We start from the raw sequence: 12,029 nt of genomic DNA on the forward strand, positions 1-12,029 counted from the left end.
TCTCATGTCTGACTTTTTGCAACCCCATGGACTGTAGCCCACCAGGTTCCTCTGTCTATGGAATGCTACAGGCAAGCATACTGGAGTGGGTAGCCATGCCCTCCTCTAGGGGATCGTCCCAACCCAGGGATCGAACTTGGGTCTCCTACATTGCAGGTGGGTTCTTTACCATCTGAGCCATGAAGGAAGCTCTCTCAAAGCTCACTTTATTTTCTCAGCAGCTTCTTTGTCTCACTTATATGATCTCAGCCCATGAACATTAATCAACAGAAAACCAAATCCATCATCGCAGACGCTGCCATCGACATGCCACTCGGGTCGTAGGCCTCCCCGTCATCCTGTTCTGTGAAGCGGGACTCAATTTCCCATAAGCAGAAGCGGAATGTCTATTTAAATACTACTGGCAAGGTCTGGGCAAGCTTCCTATTTATAGTAAAATCCTTTTTATAATGACCTCATAGATGGTGCCAGGAAATTGCTCACGGATGGGTCAGGCCAAAGGCCAATAAAGCCATGGTGTGAGCTTTACTTTAAAAAATTCCTTCATGAGCCTCTGGAATCCTCTGGAGAAGTGTTTTCATGGAGTCTATGACAATAAACAGGGCCACCAGGATGGATTACTGTGGTAGAGACATTAAATGTAAGTTCAAAGGAAATTTCCGCTTTTATCAGGCCAATCTCAATACTTTTTATTGCTTTGGGCTTCCCAAGTAAAGTAATGGGTGAATCACATTGACTTTAAAGAGATTTATGAAATATTTTATATGCAGAATTGGCTCTGGACTTCCTGGAGGCAGAGAAGTGTGATTAGAGACAGAGTCTCTGGGAATACTGACAACCCAGGGGGTGAATCCCGCTTCCTCCACATCTTAACTAGGCCCTGAAGCCAGCCCCTTCATCTCTTTGGGCTTCAGTTACCTCATCTGTCAGATGCTCCCTACTTCACAAAAATGTTGTGAGAATCAATGAAATAGTATATGAAAAGCATCAGGGTAAGACATGTTACCATCTTGTAGTTGTCATATATGTCTGCTTCTTTATCTTCTCAAAAAGTGGTTGAACAGGGGGCTAAGTGGGTAGGCACAACCTGTTGTTCCCTTCTCATGAGACAATCCTAGTCTTTACTTTCCTTGTGTGTCTGTGTATAGGACAACGTTGTACCTACTGTAATAGGGGTATACTGCTGCTGCTGCTAGGTCGCTTCAGTCGTGTCCAATTCTGTGTGACCCCATATACAGCAGCCCACCAGGCTCCCCAGTCCCTGGGATTCTCCAGGCAAGAACACTGGAGTGGGTTGCCATTTCCTTCTCCAGTGCATGAAAGTGAAAAGTAAAAGTGAAGTCGCTCAGTCGTGTTCCACTCTTAGCGACCCCATGGACTGCAGCCCACCAGGCTCCTCCGTCCATGGGATTTTCCAGGCAAGAGTACTGGAGTGGGGTGCCATTGCCTTCTCCGTAATAGGGGTATAGTCTAGTGTTACTCTTCCAGCAACCCAGGGCCCTTGACTACCCACTCTTGTGTACTCTTGGAGCTAGCTAGACATGACCCAGACCAGATGACCGATCAATCCATTTGGACACGACCAGCTCTTCTCTCTGGGGATTAGGGAAATAACCTAGGCAGAGAGGGCTATTCAGAGTGACTGGTAACTCTGCCTCTGTCCCCCTAGGAGGGGCTCCCGAGGCATCCCTGGGTTGCTTACCTACCTCTCTGCCATCCTTTCCTAAGCTGTTCATCTCACATATCATTGTTAACCATTTCCTGTGTGCAGGACACGTTGGTTTTCTAACAATGAGTTGGATGTGTATACTCCCCTATTGGAAGGAGTAAATCATTCACTATGGGGGGATGAGGCAAGTGTACACATGTATAGACGGGGGGAAGGTCCTAGAAGTGACTTCAACAGCATGCTCTCCCCAAGGCCTGATAGGTCATTTCTGGCTAGAGAATTGGGAGCACTCCATGGGAGAACCCTCATTGTAAAACTAATCCTAAAAACCCCCAAAGAGTAAGAAGAGAACCAGATGAGAAAGCTGTTGGTTAGTCCATCCCATGCCATTTTACCAAGATGGATGGAAGCTTGAGCTCACTGTCATGAGAGGAGAGTAGGAATTGAAGTAGAAAGGATTTCACTGGAAAATGAAGTCTAACTGCTGAATATCACTTGCTACACTGGGCCCTCACTGGGATAAAACTGTACCCACCCACCTGGCCTGTCACAGCTGTACACACCAGGGCCTGCAGTTAGAAGTTTATCACCTTATTCATCCCTTTGGCTGGGAATTTGTATGCTGCTGCTGCTAAGTTGCTTCAGTCGTGTCTGACACTGTGCGACCCCATAGACGGCAGCCCACCAGGCTCCGCCGTCCCTGGGATTCTCCAGGCAAGAACACTGGAGTGGGTTGCCATTTCCTTCTACTATGTATGAAAGTGAAAAGTGAAAGTGAAGTCGCTCAGTTGTGTCGGACCCTCAGCGACCCCATGGACTGCAGCCTACCAGGCTCCTCCATCCATGGGATTTTCCAGGCAAGAGTACTGGAGTGGGGTGCCATTGCCTTCTCCGGTATGCTGCTGCTGCTGCTGCTGCTGCTAAGTCGCTTCAGTCGTGTCCGACTCTGTGCGACCCCATAGACGGAGCCCACCAGGCTCCCCTGTCCTTGGGATTCTCCAGGCAAGAACACTGGAGTGGGTTACCATTTCCTTCTCCAATGCATGAAAGTGAAAAGTGAAAGGGAAGTCACTCAGTCCACAAATATATGTGGAGACCCTGCTCTGGTTCAGTTTCCTCGGAAGCTTTGCTTCGTCAGATGAATTCAATTCTCCTCTTTGGTCTTTCCCTGTAGGTTCGATTTCTCCACCACTGTCTGCTATGCTCTACTAGACTGTTTCTGAATTTTTTATTTCTTGCCAGGTTCAAATCCCTAGTTTAATATGGTGTTCTACCAATGGTCTGTTGGTGGTTAAAAACTGTAAAGAATTATCTGGGCTTTCTCTTTTGTTTTTTGCTGCATAGGGTCTTAGTTGTTGTGCTCAGAGGCTTCTCTCTAATTGTGATTCATGGGCTCTGGAGCACGTGGGCTCTGTAGTTTGTGGTACACAGGCTGTCTAGTTGAGGTGTATGGGCTTAGTTGCCCTGTGGCATGTGGGATCTTAGCTTCCAACCAGGGACTGAACCCACACCTGCTGCATTGGAAGGCAGATTCTTTAATCACTGGACGACCAGGGAAGTCCCTTTCTGGGCATTCTTATACTCTATATTCTATGTCTTCATTTTGATAAATCACAAGGGATACGGTATGTCGGAGAAAAACTAGATCCTTTGGTTGCTTACAGATTTTGTGAAAGGCGAGAAGTCTGACATAAAAAGGAGTCCCTAGGAGAGCAGGAAAGAAAAGGGTGATGAGACTGGGCCTCCTGAGAGGTTCGGTGTGAAGATGTACATGGAGTTCTTTGATCTCTCGCCATGCAGGAAGCTACCTAAGTTGTGATTGGCATTTCCACATTTTATATCTAGTTCATACCAGTCATGAAACTTAGCTTTGGTTGACACTCAACCCCTCCATTTGAAATAACCCACTTCTTTCTGTTCATCTTTTGACTGATTTCCATGATAGTTGCTTAATGAAGAAACCCTGAGTTTGTTTGTTTCATAAACATACTTGGATTTCCTTGAGAGAGTTCTAAAAATGGTTAAGATGGCCATTGAGTGAAGAATAAGAAGAAAGGGACTTCCTTCTGGATTTGGGCAATGAATTTTACAGGCAGAGTAAACTTTTTGCGGACATCCTGCTTTTTGGAGATTATTTGCAGAACTATTCTGTATGATGCACATTTGTCTTTGAGATGCAGTGACTGATGAAGAAAAACTCACATTCTCGGAGGCTACAGGGTGTGGCCCCCTTCTCTGTTTACCCCAGTCAGCCCCCACTTTTCTTGCAGAGAATTGTCTGCCTCCCTGAAGATGAAAATCAATGACTTAGAAACTGATTAAACAATCCAAATAGCAACTGATAAATGGATTAACCCTCTATAATGTAATTCTGCGAGCTTTTGTCTTCCGCCTTCCCCAGGTAAGTTTTTCTATTCCTGGAGGCAAAGAAGAGGCATGGAGGAAGCAGAGGCCAGGGGGAATCATATTAAAGAGGGTGAATCCGTTTATCACTTACTGTCTGGATGGTATTTCTGCTCACATATCTGCTTCCTTTTACAGATTTGTACCCTACGGGACCCTGATTAATGTTAGCCAGTGAATAATGAAAGACAGTGGCAGACGTTGGAATTGGGGAGGAGGAAGGTACCCTTGTGGTTTAGGCTGATCCCATAAACAGAGAGACTTTTCTTCTTTGTCACAGACAGAGAGTGTTAATATGACAAAGAAGTGTCCACAATAGGGATCGAAAAACAAGGAAAATGAAAGCATTTCTCCTCATACAAAGAACCTGTCCAAAGCTTTTAAACCAGCCCTTAGAAACTGAGATTTCAGTGCTCGAGGACATGTGCTGTTTTCACAAGCTTTGTTTTGAAAAATCATGTCCCAGGATATTCCTTTGCTTTTGTGTAAGGCCTTTCGGCAAGGGTGCCTTGTGAAAATCTTAAGCCTCAAGATATGCTCATTAACTCACCATTCACTCCATGTCTGGTGTGTTGTTGTTCAGTTGCTAAGTCATGTCTGACTCTTAGCGACCCTGTGGATTGCAGCATACCAGGTTTCCCTGTCCTCCACTATCTCCCAGAGTTTGCTCCAGTTCATGTCCATTGAGTTGGTGACACTGTCCAACCATCTCATCCTCTGCTGCCCTCTTTTTGCCTTTGGTCTTTCCCACCACCAGAGTCTTTTCTACTGTACTGAGTCTTTGCCTCAGGTGGCCAAAGTATTGGAGCTTCAACTTCAGCAACAGTGCTTCCATTCAGGGTTGATGTCCAGTATGAGACTGAGCCAAGTGTCCAGTTCTGATTCTAGGGATCTGCTGATTAACTAGTCCTGGGTGCTTTCCATAACCAATGAGTCTGGACTTTAGGGAGATGGATGGGCTGAACAAGAGTGGACACCTATGTACCCGCCAACATGTGTATCAGAGTCCCCAAGAGCATCTTCAGGGTCCTTCCTGGAATGATTCCCTCATCCTTGCTTCTTTGTTTTCCTTTTCAGAGACAGAAGGACTATTTCCTAAACAGGAGCCTCTTTCCCTAGGTAGGGCAAGGCCCAGGTAGCGGTCTTTCTCCTTCCCTGTAGTCACAGCACCACTGAGGGTTGTCATCTGATGTTTGGACCCTGAGGGCCAGTTGTTCAGGGATGAGAGAAGTTCACTTGACTCGTAGGCTCTCTGGATGCTTCAGTGATCCAGGGATGCAATTAGAGGAGCAGGGTTATTTCTCTACCAACACAGAACTAACAAATATTGCAAAAATCAAACTCGGCTCTGAATGGCTTTCAAGACATTAGTACCATTGAACTGAGGAGAATCATAAAACTTGGCCCAAGAAAACAGCCTGGTTGTAACCAAACCTCAGATTCTAAACCTCATATTCTTTCTGGAGCAGATTCAGCCACACCAGCAGGAGAAGAGGGGCCAGCGGAGACTCACTTTAGCCTAACACTGGGTTTTTTTTTAAATGTTTCCACAGCCCAGAAAGGACCGGATGGGACAGTCATTCCCAATAACTACTGTGACTTCTGCCTGGGGGGCTCCAATATGAACAAGAAGAGTGGAAGGCCAGAGGAGCTGGTATCCTGTGCAGACTGTGGACGCTCTGGTGAGTGTGGCCCCTTCTCTCATCGTGTGCCCGTAGACCAGGACCTCTTCCACTCTCATTCCTCTGCCATCTTACTGGGGACAGGGACTGAAGGGTGGGTCCAGAAGTGATGGTGGTGATTTTTCGAGTGCAAGGGGGATTTTTTTTCCTTCTTGAGTCTTAAGAACTAAAATCTATGCTCTGGGATCCAGGGAAAAGGGAAAGAAGAAGGTGTGGGCTTGTGGCTGTTCGGCCTTTCCATGAGGTGGATATTTCTTGGTGTGTGTTGTTATGGACGACGGTGAGACAGTGTGGAAACAGCCGGAGACAGAGGCAGTGTGCTTCCTTGTATCGGGTGATGTGCACGTCACAAAAAGACGTGTTTGTTCTGTGGAAGTGCCCGGGGCAAACCGGAAGAATGTGGAGACATGAATGTTGAGAGAGCTGCCACACCTAGAGTTGTGGGGGAGTCAGAGACCCCTAGGCTTCTGGGTAGCAGCATAAATACCACCTCCATTGGCCACTCATCCCATTTTCTCATGTGGAAAACCAAAGAGAGCCTGGAAGATCAAGGAGGCAAAAGGGCAGGTGTTCTTAGGACTCTTCTGGAGTAGGCTTGGGATGTTTTGAATTTTCATCTTTAATCTATTCAAAGACTAAACCTGGTATTGTTCTTTCGTCCTTAAAATGAGTTCAGTCTTCAGGCTTTTGTTTTGCTTTTTCATGTTGGATCATGGTTGGCTTTTCATATTGTTTTGTGTTGTAGTGAGGCTCAAGCACAAGGCAGGGAGGAAAGCTTCAGACTCATCTTTAGTCTCATCATCCGCTGACTAGTAGGTGAAATTCAGTTCTGCTGGATGGTTGGTTCCAGCAGCTGGGAGTCATGGCTCCTTCCTACCTTTCTACCCAGCATGTTCAACTCCTAGTCCTGAGAGAGGGCCTGGGATGACCACACCTGGCTTTACTATAGCAGCTCAATTCTTCCCTGGCTCTGTCCACAGACTTTAGCTTTTAGTCCTTTAATATTTGGTTTTGGATTGTTTACGGTTTAAGATGGCAAATCAGTAACTGGAAAAGCATTGTGGTTTCTACTGCACACAACCCCCCACATTTAATGCTTAAGGACCCTGACAGGGTGGCCCATCTGCGCAATTCTGTCAGTTCCTTTACTTGCCAAATGTGATACCTAATGTTGAACTTTTTATTCTACTGGTGCCAGCTTAGACGAGGGGGCCCATGTGATAGTGGACTCTGGGATTTAGACACTCGAAAACGAAGCAAACTCAGAAAGAAAACGAAGCAAATGAAATTCAGTTCAGCATTTTTAAAGAGAAAGCAATCAGACAAAATCTCTACCACCAGAAGCAGAGTTACTTGGCGGCAAGGTATTCTAGTCAGAATTGTATGGACTGCTGTGGGTTGAAGATGGGTTAGAGAGGGCAGCTTCAGAATTCTCAGTGAAAACTGCTGAGATGTCCCCTCTTCCTTTCCTACAAAAGATGGGGTACTTGAATGTGATCCGTGGGGGACCAGAAGTGGGGAGCTGGCTTTTCCTATCCAAAGCCTCTCTCTCCCACAGCCTTAACTCAGCTTATTCTTCCCAGGATCTGTCTGCTATGTGACCCAGGGGGTCGTTTTATACCAGCCTAGGTGTTCTCATTGCATTCACCAAGGATTAGTTTTGGTGGATAATTTAGTCTAGGTCTGACTCTGATGTTCCTGAAATAGTTGACATCTGGGGAATAAACAGGTGGCATTAGCCCATGGGATATGCTTTGTGAAGGCAGGTGGGTGAATACTTCTCTAGGGCCTCCCTGGAGTCCTTCCAAGGAAGAGTGTGGAGCTTGGGAAAGCTGTCTTTTCCTTCCCATCTACTCCACTACCTACTTCTCCTGGGAGAAAAAATGAGATTCCTGAAACTGACACTGTAAGTGGAGCCTTGTGACCTCAATGGGGGGCAGTCCTGGGGCCCATTTAGAATGTGAAAGAGTTTGTACCCAAGTTTTATAGATTTCAGGATACTGTCTTGTATTCGGCTTTGCCACCCCTAGTTCCCAGTTTCTGAGTGCTCTGAGTTAGACTGAACAACCCCAGACTTTCTGGAGTAACTTAGACCTGGGCGTGTTTAAGACCTGGAGCGTGCGTTCACGTGCCTGCATGTCTGTGTGCACACACGTGTGATTGTGAGTGTGCATGTGTGTGGGTGCAACACACAGATGTGTCCTCAGGGGTAAACAAAACAAGAGGCTCTTTGAATACCTACCACTTATCAGACTTTCCAACTTCTTTTTGCTTTCAGTGCAAATGAACTACATGTTGTAAGGGCAGAATTGAAAGGGTTTGGGAAGAATGGGATTAGAAACGGGTGAAAATAAAAATAAAACGGATGGAGGCTTAACCACCTTGACCGGGTTATCTGACAGTAATACCTTTGTAAAGCTGACTGTCAAAATGAAGGACAAACATTGTGCAAAGAACCGCCAGCTGAAAACAACAAAGAAATACCAACCAGGCTTAAAAACCACCAAGAAAACTCATTGTCTGGGGCGGGTGGAGCGAGCGTGCATGTGAATGTGTGCCTTCCGAAGAGAAGAAAGAAAAAGATCGTGGTTGAATCTGGCGCTGTCAGAGCTGCGGACAAATATATTGTAGTAGAGACGATGCCTGTCTGGGGAGGGGAGAACCCTTTTCCTTGGAAATGTTGGCTTTGTCCTCTTACCCCAAACCCCTGTCACCAGGTGACGCACCCAGTTAATCCCTTTGGTGTGGAATGATGTATGATCTTGCTATTAAGAATAACACTGTAATAATGTAATAAGAATATTAATAATGCTGTCTGTTGCTTAACCCATGTGCTGATATATTCATCATACATGTCAGCTCATTTGGGAGGAGAAGGCAGGAAGGAGAAGGAGGCAGCGGCCGCAGCACGCACCACGGAGGACTTATTCGGTTCCACGTCAGAAAGTGACACCTCGACTTTCCACGGCTTTGACGAGGACGATTTGGAAGAGCCTCGCTCCTGCCGAGGACGCCGCAGTGGCCGGGGTTCGCCCACAGCTGATAAAAAGGGCAGTTGCTAAATGCACGGGACAGACTCTCTGGGCAATTAACCATCACCCTGTGACTTTGGTCATTGTTCTGGTTCTGATGTATTTTTTTTTAAGTGAAAGACAGTTTAGGTTTTCCCTTCATCCTGGCTTTTTCCTTTCACCTTCCACACGTTCCTCCCCTCCTTTCCCTCTATTTAGGGTATGCACAGCAGAAGCACAAACTACTGAAAGGAAGCAGAACAAAGAGCAGAATTAACAGTCCTTCAGAGAGATGGCATTGTGATGTACTATTTATTTTCCATAGATATGGGAAGTTAGGTGGATTAGCTCTTTTTTTTTGGGGGGGGGAATCTTTTTGACATGAGCAGAGTTGATTTCCTCAGTTTCCCTATTTATTGGCAAAATGAAGAGAGGAGGAACATTGGGTTTGGAAACAAAGAACCAATAATGTTAAAAAAAATGATTATTTATATATTCTAGCTAATATTAGTAGACCTCCTTTTTTTGAGACAGAGAGGGAGAGAGAAGGGAAATCAAATAAATGAAAGTAATATTCCATGTAGAAGAAAGCCTCCGTGGGGGAGGATTGATCCAAGGCGACCCCATCAGGAGGAGGTCCTCGATCGGAGAGGGTGGCGCCATCTGTACCCCATGGAGTCGGCGGCTCCCCACAGCAGACCCCTCCCTACTTCTCCTCCTCGACCTTCCCATCTTCCTCCCTGCTTGCAAGAACGTGTCAGCAGCTCCCGGGAAGCCGGGCCGCCCATATGTGGCCTCCATCCAGTGCCTGGGCCCCAACCAGCGGCGCCTGCGGGATCCTCTTCCTCCATCAGCAGAGCTGCTGTTTTGTTGTTGCTGGTTTTTTCCTCGCCTTCCTCCTGGCAAAGAGCGATTCCCAAACTCAGGAATGGACTCTGAGCAGAAAGTCATGGACTCAGCAGTGACAAAACCACCTGAGGCTGTGCTCATGGAAGAAAGAATGTTACCTCACCGTAGAGTTCCCTCTCCCCTCGCCCCTGTCTAAAAACATATAAATACCCATTGGATGATCGAGTCTCCCATATTTCTTCTGTTTTTTATAGTGCCCTCCAGGCACTTTGTTTTATGTTTCCAATAGCACCTCCTGAAATAAACCAAAGCAACACTTGCTCAAGGCCCCTGGGGTGATGAAGACCATCCACCTCGTTGCCAGTCCCAAGGATAACGGCTGTGCGGTCCTTGTCCAAAGGTATGTCCTGACTGACTTGTCTTATAATGAGGGAATACCATCCTAGTTGTTTTGTTTTCTTTATGTTTTTTCCTTCTTTTTTTCCTTTCCCCTCTTCTAACTTGTCTTTTGTTTTTCTGGGTTTGGACCCCCTTACTCATGCGGGAGTGGCCCCTGGAGCATCTTTCTACCCAGCCATCTACTGTCTATGTGTGTGCATGGATACTTATGTGGGCCAAGGCCCAGGTGTGGGATATGAGTCTTGCTTGGACCCTAGGGGGCTCCGTGTGGAGAATGGGGGGTTTCAACTGCAAGAGAAACGGCTGGGGGAGTGCTTAGCTAACTGCCTCCTTTGGCTATGCCTGGAAGCAGAACCCAGGGAATTGAAGTTGGAGTTGGCTGCTGTCCTGGGGTAGGAGTGAGGGGACTGCATGTCTAGGGTGGAATTCTTTGCTCTAGGTGCCAATTAAAAGAAGATCTCTGATTAGGTACAACATTTAACCCAGTTGATGTGAAGATTCTGAATTCCCCACTAAGCGTGGTCAGGGTCTCCAGCCTTCATGAGAGTATAGGTGCAGAGACATAGGCACTGCCCCTTGGCTTGGGTTGGGAGACCTAAGAGGCCACCCAGGCAATAGGCTGTAAGTGTCTGGAAGGATCTGCTTTGACAATCCAGCCTTTGCAGAGCCTCATGAATTAGACCTCTCATTAAACTAATATACCAACCCAACAGAAGCAAGGACCAAGCAAAGAAACCCACAAATGGACTCTTTATGCTTCCCTTTCTGGTAGCGTGAGACAGAAAGGGCTTCCACTTTTCTCCTGCTTTAAATATGTAAGTGCTTTCCTGGGCCTTTGTGCTCAGTTGTGAGAGAATGAGGGTAACTATCTCACCCACTTGGGAGATGGTCTGCCTGATCTGTATGTGGCCCTGTTCTTAGAAAATACGGCATAAACCTCCAACATTGTAATATTCCTGCATGCTCACATGGGAAAAAGCCAATGTAGCTGGTTACCATTGATTTCTGCTGAGGGGCTTGCAACCTGCTCTTGCTATCTTTCTTTACCCCTTTACTTCATCTGTTCTGTTACTTTGACTCGGGCATTGGATTCATAGACTTATAACTTGCTCCCACTGGTAAAATGGGAGCTTCTATACACTAATAAAAATGTATCCAACCAATCTATATGGTCATTTGAAATCTTGTAGTTGCTTGTAGTCCTGAAATTCTCAGTGACAGCTTGACTTTGAACTTGAAATTAAAAAAATGCATATAATCAAAGCAAATTATGAAAGTTCATCTAATTTCAGAGTCTAGCTTGGGGTTCTGAAGGGGAACCACGAAGGAATTGTCTAAACAAACTCCCATGCAAAGATTTATGAGGATGGCTATTGCTCACCTATTTTAGTTTTACTGGCATAACTTGATCTTCAGTGTCTCTTGTTTAGGGTGGTAGATGTTCTCATCTTTCTTAGTTGGTGTAGCAAAGGTGAATGTAATCAAGCCTTTTAGCATTACTTGAGTACCTTATCTTGCTTATAGTATCAGAATCTACAATCTTTAAAAAAAAACAACACAGGAAAAGAACTGGAAGGGACTTTGAAGATGATCAGGTTCAAGTCCTTCACTTTTCACTGGGAAAGATCAACCCAGAGAGACTGAGTTACATTCAAGAGAAGGAAATGGACATTGCTTGGAGGCAGATGTCTTAAGGGGAACAAAGAAAACTCTAAAAGGGAGCTTAGGAGGAGGAAGCTGGCTGTCCTGGCTTTCCAAGTGCCTTGATGGTCGATGTTATAGTTTATCCTCCTTTCTTTATATAGCAATGGCAAACCATTTATATGCCAGGCCTTGTTCTGTTTTCCCTGGAACTGTTCATTTAATCTTCTTGACTATCTGTAAGGTAGGTGCTTGTATTACCCACAGTTTACAGATGAGGAAACTGAACGTTAGTAATTAAGGAATGTACTTGAAGTCCCAGAGCTAATAAGGAGCCAGATTTTGATCCTTGGCAACCTGACTCCAGCACTTATA

At 45.9% G+C, this 12,029-nt stretch overlaps 1 protein-coding gene across 7 annotated transcripts in view; it reads left to right on the forward strand.

Annotated features, from left to right (window-relative positions):
- DPF3 (double PHD fingers 3) overlaps positions 1-12,029 on the forward strand; it is a 290,669-nt gene that overhangs the window by 214,064 nt on the left and 64,576 nt on the right. For 3 of the 7 annotated variants that reach the window (XM_044924773.2, XM_025295255.3, XM_044924771.2), the window contains exon 8: positions 5,626-5,754. In XM_044924773.2, the coding sequence (XP_044780708.1) occupies positions 5,626-5,754 (129 nt within the window). Of the gene's footprint in view, positions 1-5,625; positions 5,755-8,032; positions 9,836-9,903; positions 10,015-12,029 lie in introns of those variants that run through there. The other 4 variants (XR_006542636.2, XR_006542635.2, XM_025295256.3 and 1 more) reach the window with 3 other exon arrangements.

Source organism: Bubalus bubalis, chromosome 11 (genome assembly GCF_019923935.1).
Source record: "Bubalus bubalis isolate 160015118507 breed Murrah chromosome 11, NDDB_SH_1, whole genome shotgun sequence".
Lineage (NCBI taxonomy): Eukaryota > Metazoa > Chordata > Mammalia > Artiodactyla > Bovidae > Bubalus > Bubalus bubalis.